The sequence below is a fragment of the Ambystoma mexicanum genome, chromosome 2p (genome assembly GCF_040938575.1).
Source record: "Ambystoma mexicanum isolate Mex_15411 chromosome 2p, UKY_AmexF1_1, whole genome shotgun sequence".
Taxonomy (NCBI): Eukaryota; Metazoa; Chordata; class Amphibia; order Caudata; family Ambystomatidae; genus Ambystoma; species Ambystoma mexicanum.
In genome coordinates this window covers 181,347,352-181,368,866 of record NC_090923.1, presented here as the reverse complement: position 1 = coordinate 181,368,866, position 21,515 = coordinate 181,347,352, and the positions used below count along the sequence as shown (strand labels likewise).

At 43.7% G+C, this 21,515-nt stretch overlaps 1 protein-coding gene across 1 annotated transcript in view; it reads left to right on the top strand.

The window, feature by feature from the left end:
* The first annotated feature begins 4,100 nt into the window (after positions 1–4,100).
* IRAK2 (interleukin 1 receptor associated kinase 2) overlaps positions 4,101–21,515 on the top strand; it is a 1,381,573-nt gene continuing 1,364,158 nt past the window's right edge. Inside the window, exon 1 of the mRNA XM_069643462.1 lies at positions 4,101–4,638. Within this exon, the coding sequence (XP_069499563.1) occupies positions 4,524–4,638 (115 nt within the window). The 5' untranslated portion in view covers positions 4,101–4,523. The remainder of the gene's footprint in view (positions 4,639–21,515) is intronic.

Sequence of the window (21,515 nt, the reverse complement as noted above, 5' to 3'; positions counted from 1 at the left end):
CCCAGCCCATTCAGCTGAGTGTTACAAATGCGGACATGTGGGCCATTTCGGGAAGGTTTGCCGCAATGTTAGAGGTAGAGGCAGATACAATCCACGTTATAACAACATGAGGAGTAACAGCCATTTGAGCAGGGGAGCCATGACAACTGTGGGAGCACTTGAAGAATCAACTGCTTCGAACGACCTTGTTGCGATTACCAGCTGCTTGGAAGATGGAGTACGCATAATTACTGTTGCGACTACTGGAAACTCTCTTGATTCCTGGGTGTCCATGGAAATAAATGGTGTTACAGTGCGAATAATGGTTGACACAGGATCACCATATGCCATGGTTGATATGAACACGTTTGTAAATGTGCTGAATTTGGACATGAATGATCTACAAACATCCAATGTCAAGGCGACAGGTTACGGGAAAACACCCATTGATATACTTGGGTACAATTGAACTTCAAAGGAAGGAAAACATGTTGTAAACTATACATCACTAAAGATCAGGATACATCCTGGTGAAGATGTTCCAATAATGAGTGTGATGAGTAACACGTGTGATTCTGCTGAAAACCTAGCAAGATGTTTTCCCAAAGTTTTCAATGACAATATAGGAGCTCACAAGGGCTTCAAGCATCGCATCATATTGAAAAGAGGGGCTAAACCAGTAGTGCACAGAGTGAGAAACATTCCAATTGGTACAAGAGAGGCCCTTCAGAAAGAATTAGATAAGTTATGTTCTCAAGACATCATTGAGCCAATTGAGAGTTCTGAGTGGCTTTCCCCCATTGTTATTGTGAGAAAACCTGAAGGGGCAATCAGAATGTGTGTAGATTTAAGAGACCTAAACAATAATATATGGATTGACCGCCATCCGTTGCCCAACATTGGGGAAATGCTGACAACCATGGAACCGGCAAAAAAAATGTCCACGCTAGATTTGTCATCGGCCTATCATCAAGTCGTATTAGACAAAGAGTCTAGGCACCTAACATCCTTTATAACACCACTGGGGGCCTTTCGGTACAAGAGGATGCCATTTGGGTTGGCATCAGCGGCTGCCGTATTTCAAAGACTCAAGCAACACCTTTTTTCTGGTTTGAAAGGAGTATATTATTTTCAAGATGTTATCCTTGTGTCTGCTATGAATGAAGAAGACCATGACGCTAAACTATTAGGTGTGCTACAAGTAATACAACAGAAGTGATTGACCCTCAAGATAGAGAAATGCAAGATTAAGAAAAAAGAAGTTACATACTTGGGCCACTGTATCAGAGAGGAAGGCATAAGACCCAAAGAGACTCTGATAAATACTATTTTGAAAATCCCCGATCCTGCAAATAAAGACCAACTCAGGAGTCTGTTAGGTCTCACGGAATATTATTCCAAGTTTGTTGACCATTATGCGGACAAGACCATTCGCATGAGAAGTTTGATGACCAAAGGCACGAAATTTGAATGGTCGGCGGAGTGTAAGGAAGAATTGAACAGAATCAAAAACCTGATTAATAAAGCACCAACACTCAAGATGTTCAATTGTGGAGCTAAGACCTTGTTGTCAGTAGATGCAAGTAATGTCGGCTTGGGTGGCGTTCTAGAACAGATCCATGATGGTTCATGTGTTCCAATCGCTTTTGCTTCGAGGACCTTAAAGGGAGCAGAGAGAAACTACTCTACCATTGAGAAGGAAGCATTGGCTGTTAAATGGATTTTAGAACACTTAAAAGGTCTGATTTGGGGAGTCCCGATTGAATTGAAAACAGACCACAAACCTCTTGTTCACGTGTTGAATCCCAAAAATTCTCACTTGACATCACCTCGAATTAGGAGATGGATATTAATTATCATGCAGTACAATGTGGTCATAAAATATACTCCAGGCAGAACTAACAAAGTTGCTGATTGCTTCTCCCGCCTACCGTGTGTCGATGAAACCCTTGATTCATCAATGGATGAGAGGATGATGGAAGATCAGGATATGGATTCCATTATTGCACAAATTCATCCCAGCTTCGGAAAAGAAGAGTGGGTAGCAGCCGCGGAACTAGACCTAGAACAAGAGTTGTTGAGGAAAGCTGTGGTGGAAGGTTGGAAGAATGTTCAGAATGAGATCAGAATCTGGGAAAAGGTCAAAAATGAGTTGTCATGTGATGATGTTTGCGTCTATCGTGGTGATCGCATTGTGCCACCTGTGATGTTGAGGAAAAAAATTATGGACATTACCCATGAAGGACATATTGGGAGAGATTTGACGAAGAGAAGAGTCAGAGGGACATACTGGTGGCCCAATATGTGGGATGATTTGGAGTCACTCGTCAAAGAATGTTCTGCTTGTGCAGTGAGTGATAAAAGTAAACTCACAAGAGCCACGCCACTTCAACCAGTAAGTGTGCCCGATACTGTATGGTCTAAGCTAGCTATTGATGTTGCTGGTCCTTATGAAGTTTTGGAACCTATGAAGATATACTTTATAGTGTTGGTTGATTATACGTCAAAGTGGGTGGAGTGTGGAATCATAGAGGAATCCGTTTCTGCATACAAGGTTGCCAGATTTTTAGAAGAGATTTTTAGTAGAGAAGGTGACCCACAGGAATTGGTTTCAGACAATGGAGCTCAGTTTATGTCGCATGAAGTTCAGAGCTTCTTAAGAGATCGGGCCATCAAGCACAATACCACAGCTTTGTATCATCCTATGAGTAATGGGCTAGTGGAAAGGATGAATCGTTTCATAAAAGGGACAATTCAGTTGGCGCTAGTAAATAATCTATCGTGGAAAGATACTCTCAAAGAAGCATTAAACATGTATAAGGTCACCCCTCATTCTGTTACTGGTGTGGAACCGTTTACTTTAATGAGAGGCAGGGTTGCCAACAATAGACTTAAACCGGCTTGGATGACCACTAAGAAGAGTGCTAACATTGACATGGATGAGATCATGGAGAGAGTTAAGAGGAGACAGGAACAGTACAGGAAGCACTATGATCAGCATAAACATGTGAAGGAGAATGATGTTCGTGTTGGAGATTGGGTCAGAATAAAAGAGCCCAGAAGAATTTTGAAGGGAGAGTCCAAGTTCCGCACCCCTCAGAAAATAACCAGGCGTTTTAAGAAAACAGTCGTGTTGGATAATGGAGAGAAGTGGTCTTGTGATGACATCACTTCTGCAAGGGAAAATGAGTTGGAGAACATTAACAATACCCCTGATGAATTCAAACAAAGTGTGGGTGAGAGAGGAATGGAAAGAAGATTAGTGAAAGAGTCGATTAATGAAGAGAGTCACAGAGCTCCATGCAAGAAAGTTGGGAAATCCTTAAGACCCAGAAGAGTTACACCTAACTACAGAAAAGATTTCATTTATTATTAAAACCCTAATTCACATACCTTGGAATTTGTGAACATCCACCAGAAATCCTTTTATGGAGTGGAGATTTGCTGTGTATCCTTTGCTTTGTAATATGATTCCTTGATCAGCAATCGGAGGAATTGAGGCGTGTTAAATCTACATGCCCATTATGGGTTACATTACCATTTCCTTCTTAGTGTGTTCACTTCAAGTACCTGTTATGCATTGTATATTATCTATGTTTTTTTTTCCCCTCCTTGCCTTCTTTTCCTGCCCGCCCTGTTCCCTGCCTTTGCAGCGCTGTATATAGTTTCACTCTTCATGTTTTGGGAATCTTGGGAAGGGAGATGTTACAATGTGTGAATTTAGAATGTATGGTGACGTGCCGTGTTATGAACGTTTCGTTCTCTTCATTCGAGAGTGTTATGACTTGAAGAGAACGAAATGGCGACACGACTCCGAGATAGCTGGTTGGCCGGGTAGCCTGCCGGAGACTTCTCCAATAAAACGCTAAATTGACTTCACGTGTGCGCGTATTTGTTTATGCTACATCCACTCTCGCAAGTTGTTTTTCATGATTTCTTGCAACGCCCGTACCTGGGGCACACTTTTGTTAAACATTTGAGGCATTTGCTTTCACTGGTCCACGATGGCAGAGGCAGCGCATTACCACCCAGGCCAGTCGGAGCCTGCCTGCCTCTGCTGCTGCTACTTATGCCTTGTGCTCCGATTGCATATCCTCCGCCTCGGCAGACGCCCGCCCCACACTTCCTCTTCTGCACTCGCAGCCGCCTCCTGTCCCTGCTGTCTGTCGGCGGCGGTTGACTTTCCGCCGAGTGGGCGAGGCCTGAGGTGGCAGCGCCACCACCCGTGGAATGTGGCACAGGCCGGGAGGGACAGGTGACAAACGGTGAAGGACGGAGTGTGTCGGGATACCGAGAGCAGCAGGCGAGACCCGGGGACCCGCGGGCCGCTTCAAGCTCAAGGCAGAGAGAGAGAGAGAGAGAGAGAGAGAGAGAGAGAGAGAGTGAGTCCCCTGGAAACGGAGCAACCGCAGCTCCTGCGCAGGCGGACTTTTCTCGCTGTCTGAAACGGACCTCTGGCCGGCCCCCACACAAAAAACACTCTACACCTCTCAGGGACACACCGATACCTGGCGCGCCGGACACCGCCGCCAGGAGAGGAGGGAATGGCGAACTCAGCGCCTGCCCAGGGCCGCTTGCTGCTAGATCTCCCCGCCCGAGTGCTGGAGGAGTTCTGCCGTAATATGGACTGCCTCTCGGACCACGACTGGATGCTTTTCGGTGAGGAGGCTTTTATCTTTTGCGTTGTACTCCCGTGACCCCCTCGCTTCTCTTCTCCCTCATACCTCATTCTTTCCCAGAGTTCTAGATTCCCGAGGCCAGGCATGACACTGACACTCAGTATTTTTTTGATTGCAACTCTGGGTCTTGTAATTTTCCTAAATTTCAAATGTACAAGTCACAGAATCCAAAGGGATACGTTTGGTAACACAGCCCTCTCCAAAACAAGGTTCCACGTTACATTTCCCTATTTTCTCCCCATGCTTGGGCAATGTGGCATTGCATTGTGCCCCATGGCCCTCCTCTGCTTCTATTCATCCATATGCCTCTTTCCTCCTCCTTTTTGTGTCAAGTTTTTTTCCAATGTGCCCATTTGTCCTCGCTTGTGTCCCATTCCCCTTATTATTTCCTTTCCCCTTATTTCCCTGCCCCCTCTTGCTGCAATGGGAATGTGCACCTTTTGCATTCTGCCCCCCTCTGCCCTTCGTATCCCCTCTGCCCCCATGGTGCCCGTCGCAAATGCCAAATCGTTTTTTGTCACAGACTTTTTGAGTAGTAGTTCCCAAGGGGGTTTTTAGTGGGGGAAATGCGTTGCAAATCGTGCATTTTTAAGAAGAATATGTATTCAATAATGCTGGTCAAATCTACTAGCTGCACATTGAAATAAAAATCGCAGGGAAAGCAATGCATTTTTGGTACAATAGTGTGATGCTGGAAATGCATCGGAGGGACAGGGCCTCCGTATCCTTGTCCTTGTCCTTTACTGCTTTTTATCGTGTGTTCTGTCGTGTTTTCCGCGCAGGAGTTCATGTGGGACTCCTGGCGATGCAGCTCTCTCTCTTTTGGTTTGGTGAACAGACCCATGGGATACCCTTAAGGCACCCATGGGTAGGGGGTACAACCCTGTGCCCCTAGTGTATGTTTTTGGGCACCTGTGTGTGACCCACAGAGCAGGGTACGGGCTGGTGGCAGCTCTTTACTGAAATGACTGGTGCCCTGAGGGGTCTCCATTTTGGGATGCCCAGGCCCTGTGGGTGAATGGAGTGTGTGACGAATACGCATTCTGTGTGTGACTGTCTAGTATCTGGTGTTTGACACAATGGTTGAGACAGTCCTGCCAGAAACCGGTATGAATGCAGCTTGGAGTGTTGAATGGCTCGGTACTTGTCCCAATACACATAACTTGTGAGTATCTGGAGAGAAGTGAATGGCCTGAATACCTCGTGTGCCTGATTGGCTGCCTGCCTGCCTGAATGACAATAGTCGTGATTGGATGCTTGAGTATGACCCAGCAGAATGAATGGGAGATCAACAGTGTATCTGAGGACCTCTCACTGCTAGGAATCTGGTTCGGAAGCTGAAGTCCACTACGACGAGTAACTGGAGTAACTGAAGCTTAACCTTGAGCCCTGCAGGACGAGAAGAATTGGTGTTGCTCTCCTTCGCAATCTGAAAGCTGTTGTGCCTCAAGAACTGACCCAGAGAGGACCTGGTAAGGCTCCCTCTTCCCGAGCTACGAGGGACCATCGTGCACAGCTGATCTTTGCCTACGCTCCCAGGTAGACAGACCTTCGACAGGCTGCTGACCCGATACGGGGATTGCTGCGGAACTCCAAGGAGAAGTGCCCGGACTGTTGTCCACCACTGTCGCCGACCGCCGGCGCCGACTGGAGCGGCGTGCTCCTGTTGCCTAAGAACTTCATTGAGCCAAGGAAACTCTCGTCCGCATCGTCACCGCTGTATCCTGCCGGAGAAGGCCTGACCGTCGACGTGCCGAGGAGCATCCACCGGTGGGTTTCCCGCCACCCAAAGACCACAGAGACGCGACGACTCGACGCCCTTGGTGGGCCACAGTTCTTCAACTCTTTGCGGTCCAGAACTATTGACATCGAGGTGCCCCACACGCCTCTTCCTTGCAGGACGTTTACGCTTCCCCGTCAACGAGCACCGCTAGGAACGACGCGGCCACTTCACCGTCGTCGCTCGATCTGTTCTCCGTCGGACGTTCGACGACCCGTGACTCCTGCCTTAAATTGAGGGCACTCAAGAAGGGTTGTCGATTTCCTCGATGAGGAACGCTACAAAGCCAAGGTACTTTGGGGTTGCAGAACTATTGGAAAGTCTAGTGGGAACAATATATGGCCTGGGCTTGTATCTTTCTTCTACAGGTTGCCCAGGTGGGGGGATCGCCACACAGAAATGTGTTTAACGGTAGTTACCAGTATTCTGCCAATTGCTCAACCAGCTTGCTTTCCTTCCTCTCTCTACTGCTGGTTTCCTCTTTATTTTGATCTGTGTATCATTCTGACCGTACGCACTTTAATGAGATCTAATAACGTTAGTGGTACCACTTTAGAATTGTACATATTTACCTTTGTGGATTTTCGGAGTACAAGGTGAAGTTATCGTGATCGTGTATTTGACTTTGAAAATTAATTATATAAAGACTGTGTTTTAACCAATACAGTGTGTGGACATTCCTTTGTGGGTGCTCGGGGACTACACTGTACTTAAGAACCAGGTCGCATCACCTCCCGAGAAGCTAGGCCTTGATTGCTCGACCACAACTACCAATACTAGAGAATCTTGGCAGGGGTCTCTGTGTCTCCCCTCTACCATATAGAGAGCAGAAGTACATACCCCCACCTCCGGTCTTTACAAATAGCATACAGAAATTACCATTGATAACAGAGCGGTGGAAACGGGTCCTTTACAATGGGGCGATAGAATGTGACTTGAAGACCTGATGTTGCAGGGGAACATGGATAAAACTGGCAGGCTTTGATAAAAACCTGGCCCACACTAAAACTCAATTTTTTAACCTACACTTCAACTTCTAGAATTCATAAGTTTGCAAAATGATGACCTGGAACCTGCGTTTTGTTTAATTCACTGGTCACCTTTAACCGGTTTTCCTCTTGATGGATTATTTATTGCCACCTAATTTAATTAATTGTGGTTCAAATTAGGGCATAAATAGAGGACTATTGCGAATGCCTTTATACTAAATTATACTTAAAAATTTCACGTGCTCTGAAGTAAGACAGCAAACTCACACCCTCTTGCTTTTCAATGTATAAGTAGTCGATATACCAGCCAAAGTGTGAAATTTCATGGCTAAATTGGGCATAAACAAATATTTATAATTTGTATTTATTTGAAGAACAAGGGATTTCAATTTTGATCAGAAATGACTTACAATAACACATTTACAGATCACAAGCATTCCAATGAAGAGTGCCTGTACAATAGCATAAACATGGCAAGTAGTGAGCCAGTGTATGACGCTGTAAAAAAATGATGATATCTATACAAGATAACAGGTGACTTACAAAGGTAAAATTGGCAAGGTATTGGGAGCCCTTCTACCGAGAATGAACATGGTACATATAACCTAGAATTTCTTCCAGTTGTGTGGGCCTACAACCATGTTTTAGCTCGCAGCACCCGTCATAGAGGAGAAATATCCATTCACATCTCAGTCTGTTTTCAACCACAGGGCAGTCCAGCACCGAAATGCTAGGCCATTCTCCTCTGAACAAGAGTACCATCAGCAACCCCAAACACGTTTCGGCCTCAGTGAGGCGAAGCTGTGACTCTGTAAGGCACAGTGAGCAAGGGGTCAACCTCTGGATTACCCTTGGTGACTTATATTTATACTCCAAGTTAAAAAAATGACAAGGATAACAATAACCCAAGGACACAAATGCTTCAAACTATAGAGGAGTGCTAATTAAATATACAAAATTGCATTATTAACTGTCACTGGAGGCAGTGATGGGGTCAGGTAGGGAGGATGGGGGACAGGGGAAGCTCTCCCTTTAGCATAACAGGGTTGGACCCCGTAATTCTTACCCTGATAATAAGGTAGACAAAGTCGACCATATCATCAGCACAATAATTACAGGGTCCAACCTTTTCATGCTAACACAAGAGGTGTGGGCAACATCCCTCCCTTCTATGAACTTGCTGCTAATTTAATCTATCAAAACTTAAATGAACCTAATGACTCAGTGCGGTGCGAGTAGATTCAGCCTCTAGTTCCCACTTTCGCCTAGTCACTAAGCTCTCTTTTGCGTGTAAATGTAGCTTAAGCCGAAATTTGTATAGAAGTAGGAAAAAGTAGAAGGCCAATGAGTAGGCTTGAGCAGTAGTCCAATTTGCTGAGCACAAGAGTGTAGATTTTATATATATATGAAAAGACAGATTTTCCAAATGTTGAGGTTCACATGAGCAGCAGTGGTGGTGATGAATTGTTGCAGTTGTAGGTCGCTATCAAAGAGGACCTTAAGATTGTGAGCCTTATGTGAAGGAGCAAGAAGTTATTCCGAAGGAGGCAGTAGAGGGGAGGGATGGAATTGGAAGCTGGGAGAAAGATGACTTCCATAGAGAGCCGTCCAGTGACAAATTGCAAGGAGACAGCACATACTCTGTTCTTAGATGGCTGGGGGGAACGAAAGAAAGCAGAACAATATTTGTGTCCTCAGCAAAAATAGTGCTAGTGAAAGCAAAAGTATAAGATAAGTCTTCCTAGGGCAGAGGCCTAGAGGGTAAAGTGCAGAAGTCCAAAAGGTTTCTTCCTTTTGTATTTAAGCTAGTACCCAACAGGTAGGAAGAGGGGCTCATTCGGCTGGTGATATCCCGCCGGATTTACCGGGGGATGTAGCCAGACGGTATTAACGTTACCGGCACTGTCTGCTAGAATTACTAGCAGATTCTGAGTGCCAGTAAGGGTAGGTAAATCCTCATTCCATGTACTCCAGGGAGGGATTGCCAGTAATCAGGGATGTTTTTGTCTGGTGGAGTGCCTGACTTTATTTTATTTATTTATTCATTGGCTATTTGTAAGGCAAACAACAAATGGTGTTTCAAGGCGCCACATGACAGAAAAAAGGGGGGAACAATAGAGAAAGATAAAAATAACAGGCCTGCTAGGCCTTGTGACATTCGGATCGTGCAAGTGCGGTAACAAGAAGTGCGAGGGGTTGGGGGAGTGCAGGTCGGGCGAAGTGTGTGAAGTGCTAGGGTGCCAAGGGAAGTGGAAGGTAAAGAGGATAGAGTGCAATTGAACTGCTGACAGAATTGCCTCTATGGGGCATGATTTGCTGCCTCCCTCCCACTCAGAGAGACCTCATTATGAAGCATTACTCAGAAATATGAAGCTGACACTTGAACATAGCAAGTCAATATATTTAATGTTACTTCTGTTCTCTACCAGCTCTAATTCTCATTACACCTGCTATGGAAGCAGCAATTATAACGTAACATATTACCAAACACGTGAAGACCGTTCTTGCATAAGTGTATTGCTCTCCCCCAAAGTGCACGGAACAACCATAAATCATCAATGCAATTATAGAGCAAATACTTTGAACGTAGACAGACACAATAACTCACAGCCACGCACTCTTAGAAGATAATCAGCTCTTATACGGCTATTTATTCAAAGCTTAGAAGTACATAGAAATAACTCACACAAATAATATGGACATAAATCACAGAAGAAGTAAAGAATTCAAAAGGAAATACATCACCATGAGCGTAACAGGATTCCTCATCTCGTCCAGAAGCGGCTGGAAGACCCCAGCCATGCCGAGAGCACCACAGCTCACAGGAGGGCCGGACGTAAGCGTCCTTCTCCGGCTGAAGTCTCACCTGACCACCTCCGGGCTTCCGCATATATACACACTCCACAAAGGGGAGTCAATTCTCAAACCTTCTGGAAATTGCACTTGGGCAGTTGAGGAACAGCCGTTGGTTGCCAGCTGGGTCAATCGAAAGCTCCCCCCAAGAAGCGCAGTGCTCCACGGTGAACAGTAGCAAGCCATAACAAAGTTAGCTTTCCCAGCAGAAATGTCCTTGACCGCATACCAGGTTTGGAAAGAATGTTTTTCTCAGCACTGTGAATCTAACACTCAGCAAAATGTGTGCAGCTTTTCACTGCGGCATGAAGTAAATATCCATCATGGCTCCGAGCGCTCCCAGAATGCATTGCGCACCAGTGCCATTTTAGATCAAGTATAACAATGCCACCCTTGGATATTTACCTTCCATAGCCTGGTGGCACAGGAACCAGTCTCTGAAACCTACGAAATATTAAGACTAAATTGGGAATACATTGAATGCAACAACAACGAGCAATTATAATAGACAATATAATAAAAATGCAAGCAAAAACGTAACATAGCGTACCCCCAATATCAGGTATCCATGAAAATAACCAATCTCACCAATTTCTATTACGATCTTGAGACACTTGAGAAATGAGATCCCTCAAACCTCGAATATGACTTTCAATAGATCGTGAATGGTCACTTAAATTGAAACTACACATACTTTCAAATGCGTTACACCCTAAATTATGTTTTAGCAATAGATAATCAACAGCAGCTCTGTTCTGCAAAATTGCTTTTCTAATAACTTGACTATCAAGGAGTAATTCTTCTAAAGCCTGCGAAGTATGATTAATGCTTTTAACTACTAAACATACTAATTTCATCAAAGATTTGTAACCTCCAGCAGCTAAACCCCAAACTCCCACTAATGAAAGGGTTAATGCTAGAACCTCAGCTTCTGATAACAAATGTACATATGAATCACAGTCAGGAGATAGACCTACAGATTCAAAAGTTGACCTTTTACCTCGAGTTATCGCTGGGTGTAAAGGTAACATCATTAGTCCTAATCGAGTTAAAGCACATGGACCTCCAGAAATGTTAGCTGGAATATAAGTATATGTAATGTTACCACATGAAAAGAGCCATCCTGTTGGAAGTTTCACATGATTCAAATGACTAGCAGTTATCACTGTATGATTGCAAGACATAGTGTTATTTACACTGGTGCATTTGCATGATACTCGCGAACACAGTCGCCTCTCGAACATCGTATGATTGCGCTGATTGGTCAATTCTGTTTGTCGCCATTTGCCAATTTCTTGTGCATTGCAGGTCATAACGTAACATACATCACCTTGGGTTATATTGTAGGTAATAACACGTGTTAAATTTCTCCATTTACGGTCAGTCTCTTGGCAGAACTGACAGTATTCATAAACTGAAAAAGATTGTCTAATGTCTGAGTCGTGAACTAATGAATCATTGTGTGTGACGTCGAAGATATGCTTTAAAACCGGAAGAGCGTCGGCACTGCTACTAAACACGTAGTCAATAAAGCCTCAGCATTGGGCACATCAGTAAAACAAAAGTGTGATATGTTCGTAATTGCTGTGCCAGATATATCCACATATTTTCCTCTTGCATTATCATAGGAGAGTGTTTCCGCCTTCCTACGAACGTATCTTGCACAACTGGCATCAAGGTTGTTTTCACTGGCTCCTGATGTGTTTGTCGCATTTCACAAATCCATGTCTTCGGTCTGGCTGGCTTTTCGGCACTGGCATAAGGCTGCATCACTATTAGTATCCCCTTGATCACTGGCACAGATGTGACATTTTTCGTTGGTAGTAGCAGACTGTTTAACTCTCCCAAATGGAGTCCATTTAGTGCCACAGTTACACCAACCAGACACGGTATCTACAAAGCAAACTCAGAAAAGAGATATCAGTGTTGCACATCACTCTCTAAGGTAACATTTGTCTGCGGGTACATATTGCCATTTCTTTCTACCAGGCTCCATAACTAAAACTACTTGATCTTTGCCTGATGCAATGACATCTGCGGGCACTGGTGGGCCACTTGGCTTTTCCACCCACACCTTTGCACCCGGTACCATACTGTCTGAAGAGCCAAAACCGCGATCCCCACAGGTAGTTAACACTGTAGGAGGCTCCACCTTCTTAATCATGGACAACTTAATGGGAATGACTATCAATTGGGCTACTCGATCACCCTTGTGGATTGATAACAATTGATCCCCACTATTCATTAGGATGACTTTAATCTTTACTTGGTAATCAGCATCAATTACCCCTCCCAACACTTGAACTCCCTTCAATGCTAGGCCAGATCTAAGGGCAATCCATCCCATATGCTCTGGGGGATTCTGTACTCCAATCCCTGTTTCAGTTACAACTATTCTCTCTTGGTCTAATCTGATTTCTTCATGGGAATGCATGTCTACCCCTGCTGACTCTGGAGTTGCTCGATAGGGCGCTAAAGAACCTGGAGTAATTTCCCAATACAATATTGTTTCTCTGACTGAATTGGGTTGAACTTGTAAAGTAGGAGTTATTAATCACATCAAAGGAGTTTCATGTTCATACACAGGCCTATTGTTTAATACTTGCACCGCATCAAACACACAATCACGCCAGCCTGCCAAACTGCCGTCTCCAGATTTGCGCAACTGTTATTTCAATAACCCATTCATTCGTTCAATTAACCCTGCAGCAGCTGAATGGTAGGGAACGTGATACAGCCAGTCAATGCTCTTTTCCTGACAAAACTCTTGGATCAGTTTGCCTTTGAAATGTGACCCATTTTCACTTTGAATCTGCAATGGCACTCCATAATGTAATATGATCTGATCTAACAACCTGATGGTGTTCAATTGGGTTGCACGTTTGCACGGCAAAACCATCAAATATCCCGAGTATGTATCCACTATAGTGCATGCATACTGACAACCTCTGCTGATTGGCATGGGACCAATATAATCAATCTGCCAAATTTGACCTGGTAATTTTCCTCTTCTCAATGTGCCTCAAACAATTTGAGGTATGGGTCTATGTAATTGGTGTTGGCACACGGGACATTGCAAAATTATTGTTTTCACTACTTCTAAAGGAAGACTGATTCCTCGAGCTTGTTCCCACCTGATAGTAGCCTTTTCTCCAAGGTGCCCACATTTCTGATGGGCCCATTTGGCCAAACCCTCCAAATTGTCTTCCTGAGCCTCTGCATCCACTGATGAAATCTTGGTGTGTTCGTCTGCAACAGAATTAAACCAACGTTCTAATGAGTCTGTGGCACAATGCGCGTCCACATGATATACAGTGACTTCACTTTGTAACAACATTTCTGCAATATCTTGCCACAGTTCCTTTCCCCACAACTCTTTTGAATGAATCTTCCATCCATTCTTTTGCCAAGTTGGCAACCACACTGCAAATCCATTTGTCACTGACCATGAATCTGTGTACACATAACACTGACCAGGGGTCTCTTGTTTCAATGCTTGGTAAACTGCGTAAAGTTCTGCGAACTGACTGCTCTTCCCTTTCCCTGTCGTTGTCAACATCTTTTTTGTTTTGGGATTGTACAAAACTGCTTTCCAGTACCGCTGAGTTCCCACATATCGAGCTGAACCATCCGTGAACCAAGCATGCTCTGTTTGCTCCACGGTCAAATCGCTGTAATGTACTCCCCATTTCACGGGAGACACACGTTTTTCAGGCACTTCCGGTGGTATGTAATCTGAGGGCGGTATGTTGGCTACTTGCTCATGTAATTTTGCTACTCCACCCTTTCCTGATTTGGCTCTGTCTTGAATATACTCGAGCGGTGAAAGGTGCTGCACTAACTGGAAATAATTGTGCTGCAAAAACAAACGTTTTTTGGCTTTTAAACCAGCATTGCGAGCTGTGAAGGGGCTCTTGCTGGTGTGGTGTGCTTCCTGGAGGAGGCGGGGCTAGCGCTGGACACGTGACGTATCACGTGACTTCCATCATCCTCAAAGCGCTGAGCCAACCACCCTTGCGGCGTTAAGCCCATTGGGGTCAAGGCCACTGGCTGTTGTGCGGCTTTTTGGCGCTGATGGCATGACCACTAGGCGGGAGACTGCGGAGGTATTAGCTCTTTGATCCCGGCCTAGTAACTGAGGTAAGTCCCGCTGTGTCGCTTTGTTACAGCACAGCGGGGAGCAAGAGCGGAAATAAACCACAACGCTATTCCAAATCAGCAGAGTGGCACGTTGCCTTATAGGATATTGAAATTGTGGTGGTTCACTCAAAGAGATTGCCTGTGTGGATGTTAACAAACATTAATGTTTACACTCTGCATAGGCATGCCCGTCCCTGAAAAACTGCGTACCATATTTCACCCCACTTTGAAAGAAACTCTTGTATCTACACCAAAATTAGCCCGCCCCTGGGTAAAAAGTGTGCCCTGGGACAATCGACCTTCACGAAAAAGAACACATTCTACCATTGGAACTGGTGATTTGCGCAAATTTGGGTGTACCACAATAACTTCTCCTGCTCTAAAGAAACCTATAGCAGAAGCAATAAACTTGAGTGTCTCGACTGTGGAGGCACGACCACTCTTAAATAATCAAGAAAGTGCTATAGCTCTGCAATTGTTAATGAGTTCTCCTACTAATCTGGAAGGGAATGATGGGACTAAGGATGCTAAACACTTAACACTTCGTTATCGGATACTATGATTTTGCAGAATGTTCGTTCTGGAACTGCTGTACCCTTGTTGAATAAATCTGATGTAGAGGTGGTGATGGATGCTGCGGTTATAGAATTGGAATCATTGGATTCCTGTTTCATAGCCAGGGTAGTTGAATCCGACCTATCAAAAACACCGACTATGTTTCAGGAGAGGAATACATCAGAGTCTGAATCCTCAATATCTTACATTCCTCCAACCCCTAGAAGACAGACTAGGAATAGGTTGGTTACAAATATGGGTTCACAACTTAAAGAACCTTCTGTGATGACTGTGGAAAATATTAATACAGCTCTAATGTCTCTTGTTAGATTGTTCGAAGCTCTAAACTCCAAGGTAGACCTTATTCATATTAATGTGGAAAATATAGCTATATGGCAAAAAAACTGTGGTGATACATTGGGTCGAAAACAAGTCTCAGATGAGAAAGAAACAGAAGAACTGGCGAAACATTTTGAGGACATTGCATCATTGTATAAAAAACTTATGGGCCAATTGAATTTACAATCAGAAACTCAATCAATAGAGGACAAACCAAAATGCTCAAAGACTGTAGCTCCTTGTGTAGAGTAAAATCAAATTATAGATGCAAAGGTACAACGTGTGGAGACAGTAGTTCCGTATGTGGAAGGCATTATATATGAAACTTCTCTGGATGCTGCAACAAATGTACAAGGGGGCGTACAATGAATTGGTGCTAGTAAAACCGGTAAGCCGCCGGAGGTGGTCATGTTTAAGGACAAAATTACCAAACCCAGTAAAGGGGCGTACACAATATTTGCAAAAAATCCAGCTACTAAGAAAACGGATCTTAGAACCAACTTGAAGAAAACAAAAAATCAAAAAGCCAAGAGTGTAAACGGGAGTGGACAAACAAAGCAGTTTTTTAAGTCAATCTCCAAACCAGTAAATTGTTCCACATTAGCGGCAAATGCGATCACCAAAAAATATTTGAATCAAACCTTGGAAAGAGACAAGACTTTAAAGAATGGTAAAGATGTGCTACAAGTTGATTTATCACATTCCCCCTTGGATAAGCTGGTACAGGTTGCAGAGGGGCTGAATTATAGCCAAGTGAATTTGGACGCGGAGCCTAGTAGAAAGGACAAGGTCGTGAAGCACGGCTTAATACCAAATAGACAAGAGCTCAGAAAAGCTGTGGACGAATACATGAGCAAAGTCAATGCTGAGTCAAATGTGACCCATCCTTTAGCTAAACAAACTATTCAATCGAATTCGAAGATATGCCCGCAGAAAGAAACTAAAACAAATTCAGTGGGCTCCCCTGCAAGAATCCAAGCTAAAACAAAGGAGAAGGAAATGAGTGAAAAATGTGCTCTTCTGAATATGCAGCATGATCTGCAAAATAATATTCTAAATACAATCAAAGCCTGCTTAGTAGCCTTAACTGCTGAACAGAAGACACTTAAATCCTCTATGAAAGTGATATTAGATAATAAATTTGAAGTAACCAATAGGTGTGAGGAAAAAGTGTTGTCGAAGAATGTCTCATTCAAATTACCTTCTGAGAAAGAGAACTGTGGCTTACATCAAGAAAGTACATTAAAAATGAAAGAGGGGAGTTCCAAGTTGACAGTAAGGAATACAAAAACATCTCCAATGTACTCAGTGTTCATTAGTTGTCGGGGAGGCTCCTTTCCTCTATATATTTTAAATAGAATGAGCATTCTACAACTATTCCCGGACATAGACAGTTTGGAGGACATAGTCTCAGGAGATATCCAACAAGTTGAATTTCCGGATGACAATGACTCAACTGTATCATGTATATGGATAAAGTCGCGCATCATTTATAATATGATATGGTCTGCACAAACGGCTTTATATGACCTTGGATTTATGCTAATCGCTACCACAAAAGAGAACTCATTTAAGGAGGCGCAACAACAGCCTCGAATGCAAGAGGAGAAAAATGAGAGTGTGTCAAAAATGACATGTAATTGTAATAAAACCTAACTAGAATTTAATGAGTTATGTCCAGCAAATCATAATATAATTATATTGAGTTGGAACACGAGAGGGCACAAACATTTACTCAATAATGATAATCACTATCTTAAGAAATGTGATTTAGTGTTGTTGCAGGAAACTTGGCTAAGTGTACCTTTGTCATGGGATAACCATTTTGTTCATCTATTGCCAGCGATAAAGGGTCAAAAAGGCAGACCAATGTCTGGCCTAGCTACCATATCAAACATGACCACTACAAACAATATAGCTGAGTGGCCCTCTACGAATTCCTTTGTGCAATGTTCCATAATAGAAATACAAAACTCAAAATCATGATTACTAAAAACATTGACCATGTGATTATAGCTGGGGATTTGAATATTCATTTGGTGGCAGTAGGGAGAAAAAGGAATTCGGAACGGGCGACGCAGTGGCTTGAATTTGTCAAGGCTTGGGACTTAATTATGTTGAATGGAGCACTAGAGTCTGACTCCCCTCCTTCGCATACTTGGTCAAGCATAGGACAAAAGGCAACTATTGATTATATGTTTGTGGACAGAGGTTTGTTTGCTAAAACTGTTAAATTCTCTGTTGTACAAACATCAGCGAGTGATCATATGATGGTGGAAGCAGAATTTGCGCTACAGCAGCCCCAAAAAGTTCCATCACAACAAAAAATGTTGGAGAATTTAGTCATCAATCCACAACGGAATAGACTTCATTGGAGTGCTCCAGTGCTAAAAGATCCTGCGTCCTGCTTTTCCCTGATTGCATTCATTTGCTTGAACCGCCCATAACACAGGTCTCCCTGATGCATAAGTAACATGCTTGGTGCCATTGCGTTATTTTGCTTTTCTATAAGACACACTCGAGAACTCGCCTTCTGCCATCTTCCACTCTGGGTAGAAACTCAAATTCCTATTGCTGCAAGTGGTTTGGTACTGCATATCATTTTAGAAATACATTAAATGTGGGAACCTACATGCCATGTCTAACGTATGAACCCCTTTAATCTGCCATATCTGTTGACCCCAAGTAGACCGTAGAGGGACAGTTCGTTGCCATGTTCGTTCAGTCATGTTTGCAAAGTATTCTCTGTCAAATATGACTGAATCTGCAACATACATGTGTTGTGCATTATGTGGCTCTGTATGGAATTTATACTGGTTTTCAAACATGTAATCCCCTGCTTGGTATGGTCTTAATGAAGTATATGGGAACTGTGCTTCGAATTCAGGACTATCGGTGTGAAAAGGCACTGCACAGTGTTCCCAGAATGTATATTTTGGCCACAGAATGGGCTCACGTTTGACAATTAAAAAGGCATTGTAATATTGCACGTACTACACATGGGGCCCATTTATGGAGATCCTCTACATCAAACACATCAAATAATGCATTTGTGCAAATGTCTAAAACCTAGTTCTTAACAGTTCTCTGTATGTTCTAGACACAGGGTTACTGGTTGCAAACAGTCTGGATGTGTTGCTGGGCATACAATGGTATGTCTCGAATGATGGCATACACCCGTAACCCATAGTTAGAGGAAACATTTGTATTGAGGCTGGAGTTCCTGGTTCGTGGAGCTCTCTTTTCTCTAACATGTGTGAAAAACTTAAAGGCTTTAGAACAACCTCTTTGCTTACAGGTGGAGTGGAAACCTTGCTCAGAAAATTCCCAGAAGTCAGTGAGATGAAGAATAAAGTGAGGCTGAACCACAGTAGGAGGAAATACACTGCCAGCAATTTATAACACCGTTTTAGAAAGTCTGTCCAAAATAATTTTTTCATCACTTTAGCAACTAGAAAGGCTTTCTGTTTCAAAATTGGCAGATTTGCAGTACTTTCCTGAATTATGGACGTGTAGTCAAGAGTGGCATATTCTTCCTCATCTTGAAAACCTATCGGCATCATTTGACGGATCTCCGATTCTTCATCTTCCATGGGCTCCTCACTTCGAAGAGGAAGATTCTGTGGAAACATTGCGGTAACCATCTGGAACAGGTTTTAGGTGGTCCAGAGAAACTTGCTTAGTTCCTCTCTTAGGTGGTAGGATGGCAGTTCTGGAACCTTTCACTCTGCTGGTCTGTACGACGTTCCAAAAGGAGTCTTGTCATGGATCTTTTCCAGGACCCAATCTCCTGATTTGAGAGTATTCTCAGGACTGGCCTCGGCAGCTTTCACCTGGAGGGATTCCCTCTGCAGCATTTTTGCCAGCCGTTGCTCGTGGCTAGATAGGGGGCTGGCAAGAGTATGCAGGTCAGGCATATACATCTCGTTCCCAAACAAGAGTTCAAATGGGGTCTTACCGTTGCATAGAGACTAGCGTGGTCAATTATTCACACTCCTAATTACTAAGGACACATGGTCTAACCAGTTACCTCCCAGTGACAAAATGCATTTAGTCAGGTTAACTTCTATGGTCTGATTGGCTCTCTCCACAACCCTGTTAGTTTGAGGTGAAAATGGGTTCGAGAATTGCAACTCTGTTCCCCATGTTTCCAAGGCCTTCAGGGCCCTCCCTGAGAAAGCTGGACCATTGTCCGCATGGAGCGGTCTGGTTGTGGTCATCCCTACGACATCCCTAAATGCCTGAATGACTGATTTGCAGTCTGCCTTCTTTTGAGGAATCATCCAGGTAAACCTAGTGCAAGAATCTACTATTACCTGAATGTACTTGTACTTATTCACTGCTTGTAGTGGGCCTATATGATCCATATATTGGATCTCAAAGGGCGAGGCTGCCTTTCTCAAAGGAACCTCCTTAGGTTTTTTGCTGTGGTCCACACATGTCTTTAAAGTTGTGTCACAGTTTTCTATATATATTGTCACCTGCTGTTGCAGCCCTGGCCACCAGAAGCGATCAAGGAGTAACTGTGCAGTTGCACTCACCCCATAATGGGCAGATGCAAGTCCAGCGTGTGTGGCTGCAATCAGCTTTTCCCCTCTTTGCTCTATTAGGGATTTATCTTTGAATAGGATCCCCTTTTTTCATAGGAATGGTGACTATTGCTTTGTTTTTTTCAATGTCATAAACATAATTACTGGAGAATCCTTTTGGCATAGGTACAATACCTAAACAAGCCTGTTTTATTTCCTCATCCATTGCAGTTGCTGAGCGAATTATGGCTGCTATTGTTTTTCTCACTGTGTGCTCTTTGGCATATTTACCTGCCAGTGCTATGAATGTGCCCTTTGGTATGTGCTCTTGTGTGCATTACCCATTGCAAAGGGCAAGTCTGTTTAAGATCCCAAACCTGCTTCCAGAGTTGCCTGGAAGCAATAGTTTTATGCCCAATGCCTTGGAAGTCATTTTGCATCCACCAATGCAAGTCAGTGTTATAAGCCCTGACAATGTAATCTGAATCTGAGACTACTAGAGTGGGCTTCCCTGAATCTGCTTGCCGCAGTGCGAGCAGTAATCCATGCAATTCAGCAGTCTGGGCAGACATGTCTCCCAGATGCTTTGTTGCAATATCAGTGTGCATGAATGCTTCTTCATGTGTGAAGTGTCCTACGACTGCTGCGCACGCGGCAGCATACTTAGACTGTGTCCCCACTGCTGGAATTGCCGACCCATTGGAGTAAATTACCTCAAAAAAATCAAACAATGGTATGTCAGGCCATCAGGTGTCTGGCTCTGTGTCCATTGTCCAACTCAATCCACTCAGTCTTTGCAAGTCTGCCTTATAATGGTACTTTACATCTGGAGCATGTTGAGATGCTGACCATTGAATCCATCTAGTGTGTATAGATTCGTGGTTAATGTTCTATTATTTGGTCTTGCGTCTTTTTGTCTTGAACATATAGCCTTCCTTGAAAATAGGGTATGTCATTCTTGATGGAGTATTGATTCCCCTTAATCAACCACTCCTGTTGAGCAGCTTGATTCATACGAGATTGGGGATTGGTTTTTAAGTCTTCCCAACAGGTGGTTGCATCGATCTGGTTTTGAATTCGTTCTTCAGGGATAATTGCTACTGGTTCAGACGTTGCAAAAGCGTCTTTGTCCTCACCTATGCGTGATAGAGCGTCTGCTTTCCCATTACGTATTCCCGGTCTGTAAGTAATGACAAAATCATATTTGGCAAAAAAAAGTGCCCAGCGAAGCTGCCGCAATGATTGGGCCTTGGCAGTGTTCAAATATTGCAGATTACGAGGATCTGTGATGACAGTAACCTTGTGTCTTGGCCCCAGAAGGTAATGCCTCCAGGTTTTAAAAGCTCCTTTGATCGCTAGTAGTTCCTTGTCAGCAATCGCATAGTTTAACTCCGGAGCGGAAAATTTGCGGGACCAAAATGCTATGGGATGTAATTTGCCCCTGTCCGAGTCTGTTTCGACTACATAAGGCAGGTCGCGTCGAGGATGTCGAAGGATGGGTGCTGTGGTGAAGGCAAGTTTTAATTCCTGCAAGGCCTTTTCTGCCTCAGGGGACCAGAAGAATTTCTTTATTTTTTTCTCAGTAGGGAGGTGATTGGGTGAACTATTTGTGAAAACATTGGGATAAACCGTTGATAAAAGTTGGCAAATCCGAGCACACTTTGTACTCCTT